The 22,427-nt window shown below is 39.2% G+C and overlaps 1 protein-coding gene across 6 annotated transcripts in view; it reads right to left on the bottom strand.

Moving 5' to 3' along the window:
- Nucleotides 1-22,427, bottom strand: part of KCNQ5 (potassium voltage-gated channel subfamily Q member 5) — a 271,782-nt gene that overhangs the window by 3,791 nt on the left and 245,564 nt on the right. For 4 of the 6 annotated variants that reach the window (XM_005153167.3, XM_034060643.1, XM_034060644.1 and 1 more), the window contains 2 exons: nucleotides 18,582-18,802; nucleotides 6,537-6,645 (listed from right to left, as the gene is read on the bottom strand). The exons of 1 other annotated variant lie outside the window; for it this stretch is intronic. In XM_005153167.3, the coding sequence (XP_005153224.2) occupies nucleotides 6,537-6,645; nucleotides 18,582-18,802 (330 nt within the window). Of the gene's footprint in view, nucleotides 1-6,536; nucleotides 6,646-11,914; nucleotides 11,919-18,581; nucleotides 18,803-22,427 lie in introns of all 6 variants that reach the window. One more of the 6 variants, XM_034060647.1, reaches the window with a different exon arrangement.

Genomic DNA, 22,427 nt, shown 5'->3' with positions numbered 1-22,427 from the left:
GGTGTGTTGGCCTCAGTGTTACATAGCTTATGAATTCCCATTAGGGCCAAACTGCTGACATTTCCTACCTATTTCAATTAAAAGGCAGACACAGTAAATTGGTAACCTATTCCAAATGCCAGTATTTCATGCAAATATATTATCTCCGTGTTTAGTATGATATATATTTAGCAGCTGTAAGACAATGAATTATAATAAAACCCAAAGCCTGGTTCTCACTCTGTGATATAAATAAATTACTAATGTGTTAGTGGAATTTAGGAAAACCATACTTTGTATAGTTAGGACAGACATTATGATAAAGGTATGTAGAGTCAGATTAATAGTGTATACTGATTTCTGTATCATACATAAATGTTCTTCCAAATAGTATCAGCCTTTTCCCACAGTGCTTAGGCTATTGGTATTTCCCTTTCTGGTAACTACTAGTTAAAAATGGGATTGCTTGTCACTGGTATAGAACTTGAACTATGATTCTGATAATAGAAATCAAAAATGCAAAATGTCTGTTAGGAGTAGTCCATCACCTTGACAGTTCAGGATTGATCTCCGTACAATTTTAAATTTGTCAGATGATGCACTTTACTCTTTCACATGTCAGCCAGTTCTACAGACTAATGGCTTTCAGCATCTTTTGTAATCTGAAGGCCTCTAAAGCTGGAATGCAGATTTTTTTTTTCTTTTGGCTGCCAAATGGTGCAAGGTGTTCTGTTCATAATAGTCTGACAGCACAGACAAGTCTCCTGAATATAGTTCTTTATTCAGGTTACAAAGAATAAATGATGTAGCTGACATAAAAGAAAGTATCATTCTTTTGTTATTATTCTCTCTGTTTTGGTGGTCACAATTTTTTACTTCATGCTCTTGATAAAGTAAAAATATGAAACTCTACTATAAAAGCAGAGCTGGAGAATTAATAGTGTAATTGAAGACAACTGAATTTACCACAACTGGGTGATTTTGCAAGAGAGGAAACAGAAGACTAATTTTCATTAACAGCCATAGAAACTTCTTAATCAGTGTGCACACTACTCTTCATTGCTGCTTTCAATTTCAGCTTTGTAACAGTTTTTTTGCTTATTAAGGCAGTTTGCTCATAATGTTCATAAGTAAAAGCAGGAGTGACAGCATCACGGCTGTATCAGTGACGTGTAATTGCACTAATTCTGTTTTAGTTTATTAGCTCATGTGATGCCATCTTAATTAACTTCGCCAGAGTTTGGAACAGACCCATACTGCTTCTTTTTACTTCAAATATGCAAAATTTTGCATAAACAGTGTAAAAAAACCTGAAGGGCTATAAAAGACTGGCATTTTAAAAGCCTGCAAGTTAATTGAGAAACAGGAAACCTGAATTCTTTCAGTCATGGACCCTAGCAACTCCTTTGCAGTTCTTAAATTTGAGTGGTTCACCATGGTTACTTACTGTCAATTTTAAAAACTCAATTTGCTTTCTGTGTCTTGAAATAACAATAAAATTGAACAAAAAAACCTTTGTGCTTCCTGCAATTGTGCTTCTAGACTAAAAAAAATTGCCTATTCTGATGTGTTTCACTGTGATAAAAACGAAGGGTTCACTTATGAAGGCACATGTGGGTTCGAAAAAGGGAAAATGTTATTCATATCCCAAGTTTTTGAAGCCCGTAAGATGAACAGGGCAAACTACAGCTCAGTCTGTCTTTTGTAATTATACCACTAGGGGGCAATCAAGACTCATCATAAACAGAGCTGAGTCGCCACTGGCAATACTGAGCTGCCAGCACTGACCAAACGGCAGTAATTGAAAGTAAGAATTAATCCAAAAGAACAAAACCGTATAGTCCCCAGTGCTTTTAAAACCATTATTTGTATGGCATGTAGCGAGGTGGTATTTTATAACTCAAATCTAATGTGATAGACTGTAAACCTAAACATGTAAGCATGACTGTAAACCTATGCAAGTCAAAAGCATGACAATTTTCTGGTGAGAATTAGACATAAAAAGTAGCCTATTTCAGTGATGCACCCAGAGGAGAGCAAAAGAAGAGCCTTGTGTTGAAGCAGGCCAATATATCAAAGTCTTTTGTCTACTGCAAATGTCTAAACCACAGAACCCACTAATCTTCACTTGCCCTGAAATTTGGAGAAATTACATGTCCTATACCAACTTTTGTCCTATTGACCCCTAGCAGTCAAAAGCAGCATCCATTTAATTTATCTATTGCCAAATACAGGATCAGCCCTGATCTAGAATGATGGTGTTTTCTGAACATGCAGGTTGCATACCTTTTAATTTTTTTTTCATTTAAATTTTCATTCACATTGCTCCTTCCAGTATTAAAAGCTATTTTGCTTGTCAACAGTGCACTTTACTGGGACTAGCACTAAGTCAGAACATCTCCTGTCCTCTGTGCAGTCCTGTTGTACTCATGTTATTTTTTTGTGTGTTTTTTAAGTCTTGTCACTATCTCAGGAATGAACTATCTTCATTCTACTGGGATTCAGGTAAACTCATACATGGTTACTGTCTTGAAGATTAAAAGACAAGGAGGTTGTTTACCCATAGTGGGATGAGGTGACCACAGGTTCTTTGATCACTTACTACATCAGGAAAGCAGGTGCACAGAGATTTAACTGTGCTGGTTCCTCTATCTCTTTACCCTTACCTTGCCAAATAACCCTTCTTGATCAGGATCCAATATAGAAAGGCCAACAGACAAAGGTGGTCTAGAGACAGTTCCACTATATGTAGGGTAAGTGGGTCAAAACTGCCTCCTCTCTTGGATCTTTACCTGCATTAACCCATCCCCTAGCAGCCAGGGACATTTTCTCCCAAACACAGTGCTGTCATAGCCAAAGACACATCTAAGAGCCTTGCCTAGACTCTAAGGACCATCTGGGCAGAAGATATAAAATGTGTTGGGATTTAAAAGAAACAGAGGATTCTGAAACACCGCCATTGAACAAATTCATAATGGCTGCTAAAAATGCATTTTATAAGTCTAGCAGAAACTGCCATTGCAGTTATTTCCTATTGAATATTTATTTCTGTTTCTCAAATCTGATTTTATATTCATAAATAGCAAAATAATTCTACCATTTCCATTGTGGAGAGTATTACAAAATTCAGTGCCTCTTGCTATGAAAAATGATCAGAGATATTGCATTATATGGAAACAAGGTATCCTTGTCTTCTTTTTAGTCTCTCTTATATGCCTATATTCACCATTGTGAACTAATAAAGCTGGAAAATGCCATGTTTTTTGTTATTCTGCAGGAACTCTGCAGGATATTAGCTGCTTTTTGTTCCTGACAAGGCTAGGACTTGTTGAGTAGTACTACAACACGCTGGCAGAAAGGCTCAGAGTACCCTTAGCAACAACTGTTTTGTGCACTGCTCTCATCCCAGCCAGAGCCTGCAGAGGAGCGGGACTGATCCTGGCCTGGGCTAAGGCATGCTGTGGAGCACACCACATTTCACCACACTACGTATCTGTTCCCTGCTCACCCAACATTATGCAAATGTGTTGAGTAGCTTTTCCTTACTTTTCCTACTGCCTCATTTGATCTTTCCTGACAGAGAGTTTGTAGTAAGGAAGGGGCAGCATAAGAGATGGACTGTGGAAGACAGCCTGTGTGGGGGTTGAGAGGAGGTTAGTAGCTTGACCTGGACATTGACTGGGCAGGTCTGCCCAATGGGTCTTCAGTAGGACTTGTCTGGGGTCCTATTTTTGGAATGGGCCAATATGTTAAGAACTTTTTCAGGGAACAGCTGTTTTCTCCATCTGCTGTATGGACTGTTTAAAAGTGAAAGTTTGAGGGTTTGTTTAAAATCAAGTAGTTTTGAAAAATAAACTAATCCAGTGAAAAATGTAAGTGAGCAAGGTCAAAACTGAAGCAGTACACTTTGAAATTACAAAAATGCAAGATTATAAATAAAACTGTTTTTGTCTTTTGGTACTTCACTGTTGCCCAGCCTGAGAGTAAGAAGCATACTCTAGGCTCCTTTAACTGAAAAATACCCCAGTTCTTTCTTATTCCAAAACTGAGGGACACCTTACCTCTGTAAACTCACAGGCATTTATTAATTTTGCTCATTTATTTTTTTCCCCAAAAATAAAATGACCATTTGTATCATTGTAAACCAACTTATACTTAGCTCCAAGCAAGAAAAAATAATGACTCTCTCTTATTGCAGTTTTTCAAGATGATATAGTCAGAATGGATGTAATGGTGCATGTGCTTATATTTGGGGTCTTTTCATCGTGTCTCATGAAAGTACCTTCTGTCTTCATCTGCCTCTGTATACAGCATGAAAGGACAAACAGCTTCTACCCTCCCCCATGGCCTTTGCAATTCAAAGCCGTTGCTAAAAACAAACTTCAAAATGAGGCACAAAGTTTCCACATAAGCAGATGTTATCATCTTGAAATTCTACAGTTACTATATAGTGTCTCAGATCCTTCTTCAGATGTTTGCATAGATTCCGGTGTAGTCAGGTAACAGACACTCTGAATAATCAGAAAGAGGAGTATCAGCTACCTGCCGTACTGAATTATCAGTCTCTTGATTTTGAGAGATTAAGGTATAGCATTTAACAGAAGTCTGAAGATCATAGCATATTACTGCTTTACAGATCTTTAACACAGATGTATTTCTGAAGCAAGTCACTTGTAATCCAGTAAAACACTAACATTTGCAGGGAGAGTTGGGAGAGATTCATTGCTAATTGATAGCAAGTGGAGATTCTTATTCTCATCCTCAGCGGTGAAATGAGTTGTTTTTTGGTAAGCCAAGTATGCAGATAAAAAATTGGAAATAACCTAAGAAGTTGATTCTGACCCGTTAAGTAGTGCATATCTGAAACAACTATTGCACCTTTGCTCATCTTATTAGAACATGTCTGTAGATGGCACTGTGGAGAAAGTTTGCCAGCTGTGTCCTTCACATCTGTTTACTTTCTGTTAGAGCTGGTGATTACCAAGAGAACCAAGCAAAGATATAGGTGATGCATTGAGCAATCTAGTGGTTCATTTGTAAACAAGCTCCATTAATTTAGTATTAAAATGTCAAGCTGATCTTAAGGAATTTGGACAGTATGAAGAATAAGATGACTGTTGGTATTGCTTGCCAGTACGGTGGCAAGGTGTACGTGGAGTTAAGAGACAACCAGTCTACTTAAAATGCATCATCACAGACAATGATCTTTGGCACCAGAGCCAATGGAGTATGCTCACTGATCCTAATTTGAGCATTTTCCACTTGAAGGAATAGGCCTGCCTTGTAAGCGGGTGTCCACTGTGTAGAAGGATTTCTGTCACCTGCTGAAACATAGCTGGCAAGAGATGGTTCTCAGAGGTGACATTTGAGTTGCCAGTTGCACTGGCTGTGGACACAGACCTGGTATCTGACACGTCCTGTGAGGTCATTTCCAGGCACATTGGAAAAATTATTGGAACACAAGTCTGGAAGTGATCTGTTAAGCTGTGTGTGCTAGTAAAGTATTAGGAACAGCCTTACCCGCTATCGGTCTTCATTGGCAATCAGTGGAAAAAGAGGAAGGAAATACACCTGCACAGGTTACCACTGTATGAAATTATTTGAGAAGGGGCTTGAGTTTTTTCTTCCCATACTGTTGAGAAGACTCAGGTGAGAGTTTCCTTGCAGGAAAACATCATCTTTCCATTTGGTTTGGCAGAAACCCCCTGTGGCTGCTGCCTGCCTGCCTGCCTGCCTGCCTGCAGGAAGGGTGTCAGACACTGATGTGAGTGTGATGCAGAGCCACTGGGGTGACCCCCAGCAATACTCTTGGGTTTGCTGTTAGCAGAGAGGGAATGCTTGAGCTCTCCTTCCTACTCTTTATGGTGGGGATTTTGCCTGTCAGGATTTGCATTTCAAAATATTTTGGAAGAAGAAGAGCCTTGGCAGTCTCAATAGGGTGAATATTAAATTTAAGCTTTCAGTGCAGGTAATCTTGTAAGTTTCAATGCAGTTTGCTGCTTTCTTGGAAAAAAAAAGGAGACTATTAGTTTGAAATTATTTGGGTTATATTTAGTTCATTGGATAGTAGTAGGCAAAGCTTTGCATAATTGAATGAATATAATTATTCTGCTGTTACCAGAAGAAAGTTGCAATGAAAGTCATATAACAGACAGTTTCAGGAATATGGAAATTCAAGAACCCCTAAATTTTTAAACTAAATAATTTTCTAGGCAAGGTGATACACATTCAGCAGAATTGCATTAAACTGGATTACAGTATTTTGGATTGCAGGAAATATAGTGGAAAACAGTATTCATCACTCTCTTTTTTTCCTGAGTCAATTATGTAATATATTTAGACATTGCAAAGATGGCAACAGAACAGGTAAAATATCTTAACTTTTAACTTAACTAAAATACCGATGAAAAGGAAGCATAAACTATATTAGCATTAGTTATGTAACAAATGTAGCCATGTAATAAGTTAAACTCATATTTTATTAATTGACAGGCAGCTAATTAGTATCTTGATTAAAGAAATCTCAAATATTTATTTATTCAGTATTTTTTACTCACCTGATTGCTCTGATGACAGTTTTAAGAGCAGGGGTGAGATCTTCTACTGACACATCACACTGACACCCTTTATCATCATAAATATCATCTGTTCCAAGACTGGTGTCAGCTGCAAAATACAAGAGCAGACTAAATAAGCAGCATTTAAAAATCTCTTCCTTAGCGTTTACTAACTGCCTGCACAGTGGTTCTGTAAAAATAAGGACTACAAATCAAACAAGACAGAACTTAATCAGTTTACGAACTATATGATGTACTTGTGTGTGTCTATGCTTGTGTCATAAAAGGCCTGGGTAGTCCCCAGTGTAAATAGTAAAAGTTAGAAAGGAAGCAAGCCATGCTATTTTTCAAACAAATTAGGTGTTGAGTACCAGTATGTGTTTTCCTGATGTCTCATTGTTTTTCATCACATTCTCTGTCTTAAGGGAAAGTGGTGAACTAACAGATGGAATGGCAGAGTCAAAAGAGGATGAAGTTATATTAAATTGCTATTTTTTTACCACTATGGATTAGCCTGCCCTTCAAGATAGAAGAGAAGATCCATTTCATTTAATAAAGAGGCTGTGGAATGATCCAACACTTTATAGCAGATGAAAAGAAACACAGTACCTTTTTACCAGAAATTAATAGAGAATGACATCCATCGCAGATTAATTACCACCTTATCCCTCAGAGCTATGTAGATATTGCAGCCTTTCTTTGCAATAGGTACTTAAGCCAAGTTCCTGTTTTTATTTGCCTGAAAAAAAATGGATCCTCTACCCTTCCTAACACCACTTCTGCAGAGCAGCCATTTGAGAATTACCTAGAAATCTCAGAAGTGCCCAGCATACCTCAACACACAAAGAAAACAGGGACTGATGCATGCCCAAGAAGGTTTACAAATTTAAAATGTGCTGGAATAGAAACAGAGCAGGGTCAGTTCGTGCCCATACGTCATGACAGGCATGAAAACATGTGACGTACAGAAAAACCATGCTTCTTCAACTGCATGAAGTCCAAGTGCCCAGGTGAAGAATTTCACCCAAAGTCACCGTATTTTAACATGTAAAGTGCCTCTGCTTCATGAGAAACAGTGTAAAATGATGAAGAGAGTGTAAAATGGAGAAAAAAAAAGGGATTTAGTAACTGTCAGTAACAGAGATTTCTTCCAAGTCCTATACCCCTGACTACATTCATGCTGTTATTTGAAATACAGGCTTAGTTACCCAGAAATACAGCAAGCAAACTATTTTAAGGGCTTTATTATAAACAGATTTGAATTGCAATCAGATACAAATGATTGCAGGACATTTTTTGCAAGTTCCTTTTACAGAAGGACTTTAAATTAAAGATAAAAAGTATTCCTTGTCGTTCAGAAGTGCCTGGAAATTTCGTGGTACCTTTTAAATCTAATAGGAAGTCTATCTTGGTATAAACAGCGTTGTACTAGGCTGCATTTTTAGGAACTGGTATTGCTGCATTGTTGTCTTCACAGTTTTAATATCTAGACACAGTAATTTATTTTGATGGCTCAGAGTTCATTACCCTCAAGAATATACTTTCTTCTTTGGCTGATGCTGAACTGGTACATTCATGAGGAACATCTCCTTTGAAGAGCAGGAGATTTCATCCTTGGCAGATCAGTAATACAGAAGGAAAGATGGTTTATAGCCAAGTTAATTACATGCTCAAGTACACATGAATCAACCAAATGCAACCTTAAAAAATCAGTTTCACATTGTAAAAATGATTTTTTCATACAAGACTTTGAAATCTCCCCTTCCATGCTACTGCTGTAAGTTGTGCCTACAGTGATGACAAGAGTGCTTTTTTTTGTAGTTTCACTAGCTTTGCTACTGACTTGGCTTGTCTTATTGATAAAATATGTGTCTCTCCACCTATCCTGCCTAACATTTGTATCCTTGCCTAGAAATGTGATTAGCTAAAATAAATTGTGTAATTAGTTTGATAAGTATATACACTAGCTAGAACCCCCTCTCTCTGAAGGTTCTCAGCATTTCAAGACACTAACTTTCCAGGTGTCATGCCTGATCATCCTCTCCAGTTACCTCTCCCATTGCTAAAATTTCCCAGCTCGTTTCTAAGTTCCATACTAAAACCAGAGGTTTTTCTGCTGCTGCTATTTCCAGAGGGTCTCTAAGGTTTGAAACTACTCAGATATGCCAGTATAAATTAGGAATAATTCTGCTAAAATTACAAGATCTGCAACCATGTAAACCCAATAGAACAGGAGACTCCAACTTGAAAGTTTAAAATCAACATACTTCTGAATGGATCTTTCACTGATACGGTTCCTGGATCCTTTCCAAGAATAGTGTCATTAGTAGAAGCTTCCTTAACACAGTATATCTTTGCAGAACTATTTTCAGAACAACGCAGTGCAGTTATAGCATTCCATGTTGCCCATGTGGATACAGAATCCAGAAAAACTTTTAGACAGGGGCTGGAAAATTCTTATAAATTTAAGCCAGCATTAAGAAGAGATATTCCTCTAATAAATCACCTTTTTTTCATTGTAATATTCCCACTGACATGAATTTCCTTCATTATGGCAGGCTGTCAGTATCACATGTCAATAAAACTTGCAAAAAGCTATAAACCTTGTTTGATTCATATGGGAAACATTCATGTTTCTTTAGAGTACTGAGCAGACTTGGGAAAAAAATTTTGGGAAATGCATAGTAACAATTTGGAAAAAAATTCCAGCTTAAAACACCAGTGAAATCAAAGTTCACATTCTGATGATTTTTTCCAGTGGAAGCTTATGTTGTGTACAACATAGTTACGAGGTGAGATGTACTTGTATTGCTTCTGGCCCTCTTGAGTTCATCCTTGAGGTCAGGGCTGCATTGGGGTCAGTTTGGCCACTTTGGAGCTCCAGCTGTTAAAATCCCTGCCAATTCCCATAAGAGACTAAGTTACAGCCTCTGACAAGCCCCAGCCGAAGCTGCTGCCTGTTCCCAGAGGGAGCCTTCCACATCATCAGCAGAACAGGTAGACATTCTGGTGGCAACTTATGCTGAGGCTGGCACATATCTTCTTCATACTTCCCCATACCCTTTGTCCATGACACCAAAAGGAACCTTAGGTAGCAGCTGCTCTGCATGAGCCTGGCTGCTCTGCCAAGCCTTCCTAGGGTTAGCACTTGTCTTTCCTTCTCTCCAGGAGCCTCTACCAGCAGCTAAATGGGCCTTTCAAGTCTGTTGTTGGGCAGCTCATGGATCACATCTCAACTATGGCATGTCTCTTAATACAAATTTAGACATACTGCTGCAAGTCTCCATTGAAAGGGGTGTCACCCAGTCTCACAATCCAGACACAATTACCCTCTTCTAATACCAATATCTTTATAATTCAGGATGTGTTTTGATCCTAAATGTCAATTCAGAAAATGTTTATTTCACAACTGATGAGGCATCCGCCACTGTCTTACAATCTTTGACATTATTTACTTTGGGCTTCAGTCTTCTTATTGCCACTTTTTAATTTCTTTCTCTTTTTTTCCTGAAGAAGTCTTTGATTAATCACACAGCAAATCAGCAATTACCAAGAAATAGATGAGAGGCATGCACAAGTCATTAAATTGTCTTAGTATTTCCTAGTTTGTCACAGCATTAATGCATTCTTCATGCAAACTCCAGTCATTTATGACCACCACAAATAAATGGGCAAAAATACTACTCCTTTCTGAAACATTTTATGTCATCAACAAAAAACTTACAAGTTTTTAGCTGCATTTCATATTGCTCTGCACAAAAGTTACTCACAAGGCTTGATTTATTATTTCTGTAAATATCATGCGTCCTTTCTTTGAAGTGTTTTCTGTTGTTTAATAACAAGTTTTGGCACTGGGAAAACTGTGACACTGCTCTGATCACCATCATTGCTCCATGCTTTCAATGTCAGTAACATTCAAGTAATTATGTGTCTGTTTAAACAGAATCAACAAGTTTTTGTACTTTTTAACTTGTTTACTGGGAACTGCCATATGCTAGCTATGACTGTCCAGCATTAGTAAGTGCATGAGCTGACACCATAAATAGTTCTGTGGAAGTGCTCCTAACACAGTGATCAGTGATCCCAGCATAGACCCTTTAACATGATTCTTGGTAGCCTTTGGAAGCACTTTGATCTTAGTTTGATTGCATAGGAAGTAGTTAGGGCTTTTCATGTGGGTGATCTAAATTATTCTGCTGAGGCTGAGTACCCACCTTTCAGCCATGGCAAAACCTAAATAGGTGCCTGAAGATGACAGACTGCATATAACTCTCAATTATTCATGTTACAGCACAGTGTTGTGTCAACTTGGTAAAAAAATTATTTGGAAAAAAAGTCTGATTTTCACTGTAATGCATGACTCAAGGTGAAAAATGGATGGTGGCCTAATTTTCACAGGTGCTGAATTATATCAAGTCATAGTTTATAACTGTCATTCAAAATCCAGAGTTCAGCCTGGGAACTGAAGTCCAAGCAATTCATTGTGCAGGTCCACAGCACGTTCTCTACCCCCTCTAGCAGCTTCATCCATGCACAGAGTTGCTCCTGGTGCCCAGGCAGCAGTGCAGAGCACCCCAGCGTGGCACACTCATCTCCAAAGTTCCCTGGCGCATGAGTGGCCAGAAAAAATGAGTGGAGAATTCAGTGCATCAAATTTCTGGGCAAGTAAAAGTAGACATAAATTCCAGCTTTTTGGATGAGAGGTTGTGCCTGTGGGAGGTACCGCTGCATAGGCCTGCTGCAGGAGGGGTGCCCAGACAGCTGCTTTAAAGTTAGACTCCAAACTGCCTTACTCTGAAATGGCTACTGGGCTCAGGTGGCCCCTCTTGTTCAACAAGCAAAGCTGGCAGCTTAAGACTCTCATTATTCTGTTCTTTCAGCCCCTTCTGCAGGCAATGTAGAGCCTCTGTTATGCTGCTCTAGGTAATCCCTAGGATGCTTAAAAGATAGGTGCATTTCACTCAGCTTTACACTGCCATTGAAGTACCTTCCTTCACCCTGAGCATTTGCTGTGAGTCAGTGATTTAGCCTACATTTTCTAAACAAATGAGATAACATGTTCATATCTTGTAGCATTTCCACAAATGTCACAATGCAGAGATTTTTTCACAAAATCTCTGTTACTTTTTCCCCTCAAAAAATACTCTAGGTACAAAAATCTTCATGGTTTATGGTAATACAATTCAAGCAATTTCCCTTTATCAAAATAAAATGTTTCTCAGCCTAATGCGTTTGTTTAAATTTGTTTCATGAAACTTCTCACCTCTTCATAAGCTTTCATTATTTTCCTATTTATTGAACCATGAATACAGATTCTTTTCACTATCTCTAGAAGTGTTTTTCTTTCAAATTTGCCTTTGCTTTAAAACATCAACAACCTGACTCTCTTTCAGTAAAGAGTTCCTTCCATAAGCCTTTTTACTGTGACTGCTTGCTAAGCTCAATAGAAAAAATCATCTGTAAAAGGCAACACTAATTGGGATGGAACTTAATCACATACTTCATGATAAGAACACCCAAAGCTCCCTCGAAAAGGGAAAGGCAACAGCTTATGTTTACATGCTTTCCAGAGCAAAGGCCAGAGAAAGTGGGCCCAAGAGAGTGTATTTGTTTCCTAAAAAATCCAACAAAACCCAACAAACAAAGAAGTCATTTTCTTCTAATTGTGAAAGAAGGAAGGAGGTGGAACAAGTAAAATTCCATGACATGCTCTTCTTGTTATATGCTTAATATTTGCCTACAAAATGACACAAAAATCCCTGGTAGTACACAACAGTATTCAAGTGCCAAAATTAAGAAAGAGGAAATAAGGATGATAACATTTGAAAACATTATTTACAGGAAGCTTTTAAGAAATGGTTGCCATTTCCATGCTGTAAAGCATGTTCTCAGGAAAGGAATGAAACTGGTGCCTCCTGGAAGGAAGAGTACTTCTGCATGAGCTTGAAGGAGCTCCCTTTCTCTTCTGCCTGACCTGGGCCTCCACCCTGCAGGCAGTACCTATGGGGAGTGCAGCAGTGCTCTCTTCATAGCCTTCTTTTCTTCCTTGACTTTCCCCTAAAAATGGCAAAACTTTCTGGGTAAGGAAGAGAAGAGGACATCAGAACTGAATTCAGGAGCTCCAGTACAGTACGAAGCAGAATATCACTAACAATATTTTATATGTGAAAGCATTTCTAAAAATCTCAGATTTAGCCAAAATGGAAGACAGGATTGGTGGGAAGCTTCTACATATTATGGGTATAATTATCTAGTCTCTTTTCTTTGTAAGTACAATTTTTAAGGTCAGAAACCTAATTTATATCAGCTATCATATAATGCAGGCAAGTTCCAAATATATAAAATTCTAGCATTCCTTTCTAACAGCTCTCAATTATCTTCAGTTATTATTTAACTTCTCAAAAAATTTCAGCACTGGAAATTCATGGAACAGCTCCCACTGCTTAATTAAAAAGGAGTCCTTTTCCTTTTGAGTGATGAGATGAAGATCCAGGAGACTTTTTAAAACCAATTCATTATATGCACAATAATTCTGCAGTTAAAACAGCTGATCTTATTATAATTAATGGCACATTACCCAACAAGTTTAGATGGTCATGTGAGAAGACTGAGAAAGTAAAATTCTAGGTTACTCTAAATGTATGATTTGAGTGACTTTTTAGATATGTATCTCTGTTATTTTATCTGAAATGCATACAAATCATACTTCTGTGTTGTGTGGTCTGCTGCAGTCCCTCAAAGAGGTGAGCTTGCTAATCATTCACCTGTGACCACTGAGTAAGCACTTGGTCCAGTTAGCAATGGTGCACAGCAAGTTCCTCAAGACATATCATAAACAGAGAGTTCAAATTATGGACTCATATGTCCAGGACTTGGGTTGGGATAAACTAAAATAATGCCTCAAAACCACTGGCCTGTATTTGGTTATAAAAAAAAGAAAAAATTTCTTTGGAGCTTAGATCAGAATGTCAGATCTTCTTGATTAATTACAGTGGCAAGGGTAATAAATGAGAGCTGTATCATTGAGTTAAACAATCACAAGAAAATAAATCTGTTGCATAACACAAATCAATATATAGCTAATAAAATGTTATTTAGTCCCATCATGTGGGGTTTATACAAATTGAGCAGCTCTGTTCTGACACTCTTCAGTTTCATTTGAATCAGCAAATTTAAGCTAATCAAAATGTTACAGCAAGAAATCTCAGGACCTTTGCCACATCAATGAAACTTACACAAGGTCAAGATATTTGTGTTACTGAAAAGAAAACCTGTCATTTTTGCAATACAAAAATTACATGGTAGTAACTGAGGACATGGGGGCTGAAATGCATTGTTGTATTCTTTCCATGGCTCTTATACTCTACCCTGAAGACCTTGTGCAAGTACTCTGTAGGGAATGAAAGGCTAAAGGTCGTGTGAGCCTATCATATCCAGGGATGGTGCAAGAAATCAAATATTTCCTTAGAGAGTTCTTTTTAATTAATCAAATGGAATATACTGGTAATATCTCCAGTGCTGAACATTTTTGATTCAAAAAGCCACACTATGTCTCTAGGTTACAGTAAAGGCACAATAACTCATGCAGAGGCTTAGAAGCATGGGATGGTAGAAAACAAGTATAATAGGGCATTTTTGCCCCTCACTGAGAACTGCATCCACAACATAAGTTCATGATTTCAGCTGTCGTGCTGCAAGAGTGGAGCATGATTTAAGCAGAAAAGGTTCTGTTCCTCAGAAAAGACAAGCAATAGAACACCAGGGCAGGAACACCAGTGTCTGAAAAAGAGAGATTTTGTGAGGTGAGTCTCTGTGGCTGGATCTACACTAAATACAGTGAAGCATGGGCACAGTGCCTTAAAGCAATGGCATGAGATCACCTATACTATTTAATTGCTTGCACAGACTCTGACATGGGTTTGACCCCTGCCAGTGGATATTGTCACATGCTAAAGGCAGCTCCTCATGGGCAGTTTGGCTGCAGTTTCCCTGGTTTTGGTGAAGGGACACAAGCTGTACTTCACGAGGAGGCTTTGGGGGCAGAAGTGGCTCTTGGCTCACTTTGTGTACAGGTATGGGGGTGTCTGTGTGCCACTCTGAAGTCAGGCAGCATCTCCACCTGTGTGACATGGCACCCCTTGGCGTCGGCTCTTGCATGAGCCTATACAATTCTCATATCCTTATGTGCTTTCTTAAGATTCACTGTTTACTGTTCTTGGTTGGTGGAGATTTCCCTTTGATCTGCTTGGTCCTGATAATTCCCCTTTACACTGATAACAAGGACTGGAAAAAAAGCATCCTGGCACCTTAGTAATCTGTGCAGTGTCCCCTCTTTAACAAGAGTTTTGGCAGTTGTGATCCATATGTCACCAGAGACCAGACATGTATTTAAAATCAAATTATATACTCAATTTCACTCCCCTGCACTGCTGTTAAGTGCTCTGGAGAGCATCTGCAGCCATACCATCAAAGACCTCTCCAGCCATCAAAGCTCTCTCAGGTTTGGATTCCATTTTACAAGTGCACATATGTAGCTGAAATAATTGTTGCTGTTGCCAGGCCCACTTTGGCAATAGCAATAAATGGTTTATAGGCAGTTTCAGAGGACTGTTGCTACCCACAAATAAAGCCTTTTGTGGAGCAGTTTTGATCATATTGTTCTAAGGCTGCTGTGCCAAAATCCTTCTGGGAGATACCTGTGGCCAGCTTAAGTGTTTTGCTAGCAGCCAAGAAGCTATCCTTCTAGGGTTTTAATATGCAGCAGAGTAGTGTTAGTAAGCTTTTGTTACTGGATAGCCTAAGAGAAAGGCTACTACATTTTCAATAATGTTAGCCTCTAAGCTGCCTCCATAAGCTTCTGTCTGTATTAGAAATTTCCCTTTACAGGACAGTTTCTAATTACTAATGTTTAGTTTTTCCAGCAGTCTTTTTCTGATGGTTTTGGCCCAGATTCCACCCATGTCCTTTATCAGAACTCAGTTAACCCCACAAGCTTGCTATGTTGACCATGTGCCTTAGATCATCCTTGGGTGCTAACAATTTCTCTTCCTTTCTGAATCCTCTTCTTCTCTGTTTGCTTCTTTGCTTTATTTTTGCATACAGTCCAGTGCACCTCACAGAGGAGGAACTCACAGCAGAGTTCCTTCTCTGCCTCTGGTAATGGAAGATCATTTACAACCCCAAATCCCATACAGTGAAGCAAAAATCAAGCAAGTACCTGAGCATCTTCTCTTTTGGAAGGGGAAATTCACAGTGAGAGTTCATTATTTTTTCATGAGATCACTTATATAAAGTCTAGACACTGGACTGGGTACCCAGGACTATACTGCCACTATCCAAAACATCTATTGCAAGTGCAATCTCTTTTCCCCACAAACATGCTATAGAGACATAAGAATCGCCAGAAGGACCAAATATTCAAGGGTATTTTTGTCCAGACTTTCATCCAGAAAGGGTCGGTTTCTAGTTTGGCTTGAAGATCAGCCCACCAAAATAATTAATGTTTTGGACAGAGAATTCCTCAAGGAGGAAACTGGAGGACCTGAAAACTGAGAGATATTAATAAAATGCTGCAAATACTGTATTTTCATCCAGTGGAAAGTGCTAGATGTTCTAAACACATCTCCAGATGCTTTTCATTGAGCTGTCAAATGCAGAAAGAATATCAAACTATGAAATTGGTAACATATACACACACAAAAGAAATCAAGGTTGGTAGTGCCTAACTTTTCTAGCAGCGGATCAGTAAGGCAGCAGGGAGCTGCCTCTCAGCAGTGAGCACAGTGGACATCTCTCTGATGATACCACTCCTAGAAGTAGCTGGATCAGGTCCCAGAGTGGAAACTTGGCATTTGCCTAAAAGCTGGAGACAATGGAAGCTGTTCCTTCTGCCACAGATGAGAAATTGGTCGTATCTGTTGGCCCCAGTTCATAAGGGTGGAAGAGTAGCTGGAAACCGCTGACCAGGAAACAGGCTGTGCTCGCCCTGAGGAGCGGGAAGATCTTTCAGGGTTTGCGCACAGCAATGAACGCTCTGTTGTTGTTATTATCTTTGATCTACAGATATACCCAAGGTGCCGTTTATGCTCTCTTTTCCATGAATGGGAGAGAATAAAAGGGAACATTATCTTGTGCAGATCATTGCTATTAATGACAGTATGTGCAGGCCAAAACAGAGGACAAGCTGAGGAAATGTTTCTGTGAGAAATGGGCTGATGAAAAACTAAACGGATGCTTGAGTGAGGTGCGGGCTGCAGGGTTGGGGCAGCAGTGAGCTGCTGATACCCAGGGAGTGTGCTCAACAAATTACTCTCTTCTTGGTCACTTCCAGGCACACTGTGAGTTACAGGGGTTTAACCTATGAAATCACTTCTGACGTGGTTTTGGGGAGATACTTGTGCTATGTAAGTGATTACATAGGAAGCCTAAGTTTAGACAGGGTGTTTTGACCCCACTCCAATACCTAGACCATTTCTCACTTCCCACTGTGCAGCAAGTGGCCCTGTCCCAACTCCAAGTCAGTTTGAGACACAGGTCAGCATCACACAGCCCCTGTGCTGCAGCTGCTGTGGGACATGAGCCAGGGCCTGTGCCACAGAATGGAGTGAGGAGTTGTGAGCAACCCGGACAGCAGCCTGGTGGCTGGTACACCCTAATAGCTCATTGTAACCCAGCCAAAGTCAGGATCTGTGCATCTGACAGGTCTCCGCAGGGGAGGGATAGCCTGGAATGATGACCTTAGCAAACACTGTTGGTTTGCCTTGTTTGTCCTCCAGGAAATGTTTATTTACCCAGGCTTTTCCTGAAGAGATGTGTGGTGTAGGATGTCCTCATCTGAAGGATGGGGCATTTCAGTTCAATGAGTATTTTGCAAAGTACATGTCTGTAATAATATACGTTGTTTAAAAGGAAGCAGACACCAAAATTGCACTTCTGCCTAATTAGTTTTACCACAGTTGTTGGATGTATCATGGATGACTGCCATAGTAGAAACTGTTTAAAGTTACATCTCTTTACTTGGATCAAATTATTTAAGTTGTACCTTTCCCAAACAGTCAGGGTCACTGCCTCCTGTTATAACTGATCAGTTTGTTTCCCTTATTTTTCTCCCTGGGGGCCTCACAAGAAAGAACATATCACTTGTAAGTTGGGAAAAATGTGAATGGAGAAACCAAAGTCACTGAGGCAGCAGTACCTCCAGAATTGTGTGAGTGCACCTTTCAGCTCAGGACCTGTCCCTTACAGGAGACAGGCTCATCCAGAACGCTTGACTACTGCCTGTCAGGGGAAGTTTGCCTGAGCACTGGCTAGTTTAATGAGAGAGAGAGCCTTAGCCAGTGAAGAGTAGAGGGGCAGCATGGGAGGCAGAGGGCAGGAAAGACTATGGTCTTGCCTGCTACACTCTCAGCAAGCCATTTTCACAGAGATCCACTTCTTCAATGGTAGAAGTCCTTCCTACATTTAAAATACCCTTTAGAAAGCAATACATAAAAGCAATAATGCTTGTTGTACTTGCTGAAGACACCTGCCTTAACGAACTGGATACATCCCCATAAAACTTAAAGCACCCAGTTGTATATCTCTTGGTGGCTGACAATTGTAAACCCAGTGTAGGTAAAAGGGCACTTTCCAGCTCCTCAGAAAGCTCCCCTGCCTGAGGGGGTGCTGTAAAAGGGGTGATGTCTGCTGGCACAGGTACAGACAGTGCAGTGCTGGCCCTGGTGCAGAGGCAGCAGGTTTGGAGAGCAGCTGCGCCCAGCGATGGGAGAGGTGCAGAGCTGCTGCACCCAAATCCATGGGATGCTCTTAGTCCACCTGCAATTTTCAGTAGTGACCCTCTTTTCCACCCATTGCTCTCTATGCACCACTGACACAAGAGTGAATAATCCCATTGGCATGCTCTTTGAAGAAGGCTATGTGTCTCTGACCCCAGACAGAAATTCCTTCTGCATTACAGAAATGTGTTGTGTTCACAGTGCGGGTGTGCAAGAGCGTCAGCAGGCTGGGAGCAGTGCGCAATCGCAAAAGGGGCATGAAAACTCCTACCATCAACCACGGGTTTGGGCTGCGAGCTCTTCAGCCGCAGTGAGGGCCTGAAGCGTGTTCGGTCATTGAAGCTCCAGCTCTTCTGGACTTTGGTTGGGCTGCCTTCAGTGGCAATGTCAGCACTTGGTGACCGGCGATCTCCAACTGAAGACTGCCTGTTCTTTATACTCTGACCTCGTGGGCTGGCCATCCGGACCCGTTCCTTAAAACTTAGCTTTTGACTGTGAAGGAGAGAAATACATTTTATTTCATGGTTCCTGCACTCCATTTCTTTTTTCTATTGCATGATAATAAAAAATAATTTCTAAAAATTCTTAATAGTACAAATCTGTTTCTTACACACTTTTGATTGAATGTATTTCATTTGTGAATGAAACTGATTTGATCTAATTGTTTTTTGATAGAAGTATTTTCAATGGCAGTCTATATTACAGTACAGAATAACCTTATAAATGAAATTAAAATTCACATGTTTCACCCAATTTTTATAGATTAATCTCAAGATCTCTTATTTCTATTCCTTAAATTTTAAATAGATTTATTTCCATCTTAGGCCGGCTCAGTGCATTTCTGGCCATCTCTTCAAATAAACAAGAACAAAATGTATTCTATTACTGCATGCCATGTAGTATTGTTTAGTTTTTGTTTTTTTTTTTTTTTTAAGCAGGCAAAAATACGGTTAGTATATTCATGCTTTTTCAAGATGTGGCACTTCCAGCATTTCATGTGCATTGTTAGTCATCTCCCATATCCAGAATTCCTTGTTACAGCACTTGGACAAGACAAAACCAAATTAACAAAACAGCCAAGAAACAGCGTGATGACTGACTAATGGAAGTGTAATGATACAATATGCACTCACTAGAGTCATTGCAGGGAATTAAGGTGTGCACTGACTGCCTGCAGGTGATATTGGACAGGCACTTTAAGACAGGTACAGGAGCCCAGACAAGCTCATGACTGTGACTGCTGGCCTGGCTCAGTGGTGGCCCTGTGGTCTTACAGCTGGTCAATTCTAAGCTGTTTTTTTTCCCTCCTGTGGATATGTAGATTATCTACTTCCTAGTGCTTAGATTACCTTTGTTCATGTTCAAACATATCTAATGAACATCCTGTGATCTCCATGACTTTCTGTTTATTCTTTTTCATCATTTAACATTTTTGCCTTTGTTTGTCTCTTCCTGTAGCAGAAGGCTCAAAGGGGAAACAGAAAGGAAGTCTGATAGCAAGGTTTGGAAATATTGTTTTAGCTACAAGGTTAAGTTCAATCACCTGTACAAGGGAATGGTCGGCTTGATTAGTAGTCCTGTTCTTACAACAGGAGAGATGATACAGATACAACAGGGAGCAATGCAGTAGCTGCTCATGGTATGATGTTCATAGAATCATAGAATGGTTTGGATTGGAAGGGACCTTAGAGATCATTCAGATCTAATGCTCCTGCCATGCAGGGGAGGCACACCTTCCTCTAGAGCAGGTTGCTGGGTCTTGCAGTACTACTGCTCTGACACAGGCTTTAGGGTGCTTTTAAAACACATATAGCAAAGACTGTCTACCTCCAAATTATAATTGTATTTGAAATTAAGACACTTTCTAGTACTCCCAAAGCCTTTGCATTTAACTTCAGCATGTCCATAAGATGTTTTCAACAGAAATGAACTCTGCAGCTCATCAACTAAGGTTAATGTGGACTGTGTGGTTCTTAGGTATCTAGCCTACTACTAACACTCTGAAAATACAGTGTTAATACATAATTATATGAAATGGAAAGTAGTTATAAACTTCTGTGGTTGTGAAATGTTGAGATAATCAGGTATCTTTGTCCATGCACAGCATAGCATAGCATAGCATTTTATTCTGAGTACACACATCACTGAGAGCAGAAAGGATGCAGTTTGTAGCAGGCAAAGCACATGCTAGGGAGCTGATAATGAGATAATTTTCAAGAATGCCAAAAAGTGAGCACATCAGTAGAAAGATTATTAGATAAATGTATTTCTATATGGCATGTTGAATCACTTGAAAGAATACCTTTACTATAATTTCTGAATGTAATCTCCTTATTCCCTCCCCCAAAGTAAGCAATTGTTGAAATAAACACATCTTCGTACTGGAAATGTCATCTGTTTCCATTGCAAATTGTTATCCAGACCTGCAGTACTGTGTGCTGTTGCAGATGCAATACAAAAGACCCACAGAACCTACTATTTGAAAGAAAAGTGACTTCTAAAATTTAATTTTCAATACAAAATAGATTTCAAGACTGAATTACATTTCAGCTCAGGAATCTTTTGCATTGTACAACTTAATAAAAATATAAGCCGTAAAATATTTATTAACCACATTATTGCATTGTCATATTATACAGCATGAGCAAGAGAATCAAAATGGACTTTTTATTATAGATATTATTCCTAGGCATGTGTCCCTTGTGCTTTTTTTTTTTTTAACTCCTCTTACAGCTCAAAATGTATTTAATATTGAAGCATGAAATCAGAGTTTTCTTTTTGGTTTACATATCTTAGAGTAAAAAAAGTTTCTGGACAGCTCTCTTCCTGATGCACTAATTAAAATGAAAGGAAAAATCGGTAAAACAGCCATAAAACTGATCAGTATAGATCATATTTTTTATAATCCCATTACCTCCAAAATAAAAGTAAAAACAAAACAAAACAAGAAAAAAGCACACATGTTTGTCTGTCAATTAATTTGTACTAATTAAAGTAATGGCTGCTTTTAAATGATTTGTACACACGGTTATTTCAGTTATAAAAGCTGAATGGTACACAATGGCTACTTAACCTGAATATCTTTAGTTCTCCAAATCAAAGCAATGAGGCAATGGTGAAAGGAACAGTAGACACTTCATCTGTACTACAGACATGTCTCAAAAGTGCAACACTGAGAATGAAAATATTAATTTAAAATGCAGACCTCATACTTGAAAATAAAAAAGATCTTCTTTGTAGCAATGGCAATGTAATGGCATGCCAAGGGTCCATGCGGAGGATGCTGCATCATGACAAGAAACGCAGCCCCTGAGGAAAGCATGGTTTGGAAACTATTTTGCATCTTGAGAGTTTCTCCAGACACTGGTCATACCAGTTCTTTGCTTCATGGATCCCTGTTCCTATTTTGAGACTGGTGGGAAATGTTCCTGAAGTCACTGGGTCCTGCTCAGTGCAGGCATGAATTGTATGACTTGCAGCAATGGAGAATTCATGCCTGGGAGAAGAAAGCTGTTGACCAACATATTCATGGGGTTCTTCTATATGTGATAAATAACAGAGCATGAAAGAATAATTAGTGTTAGAGATACACCAGAATGGAGATAATTTTGTTCCCTTTCAAGCATCCTTGGATATTCTGCACTTAAATCAGTAGCCACTGAAGCCTTTAGGACCTTTTACTTTCTTTTAAATGCCAGTTAGATTAGCACTGTGCTAAAAATCCTTCACCTCTTGCAGGATGTAGCCCATTTTATTTTCCTCTCTCTCCCTTTCTCCTCTCTTTTTATATAATATTCAAAGGAAATCCCCTGAATTAATGTAACATGATAACGGACATTGGAAATGTAAGTACTTCCAAGCTTTAAGTTGAATTTTGGTCCAAAAGACAAAAAACATGAGAAAGAATCAGGAAAATGAAATTACACAAGTTCCTGAATTAGGCCTCAATGACAAGGACCCGAGAGAACCACAGCTGCCTCCAGCCATCTCTACATTTCTTTAGACATGTGTCTGTCCATCATTTCTCATACTAAGGTTTGGTGGGAAAAAAGCGAGTGACTTTTCTTTTTTGTTTGCCTTCTGGAAATGTAATGTCAGTTGTTGGATCTTACCACTC

This window comes from Melopsittacus undulatus, chromosome 3 (assembly GCF_012275295.1).
Source record: "Melopsittacus undulatus isolate bMelUnd1 chromosome 3, bMelUnd1.mat.Z, whole genome shotgun sequence".
NCBI classification, from domain to species: Eukaryota; Metazoa; Chordata; class Aves; order Psittaciformes; family Psittaculidae; genus Melopsittacus; species Melopsittacus undulatus.
Note: the sequence above shows the minus strand (reverse complement) of the source record. Positions and strands in the feature narration are given on the sequence as shown.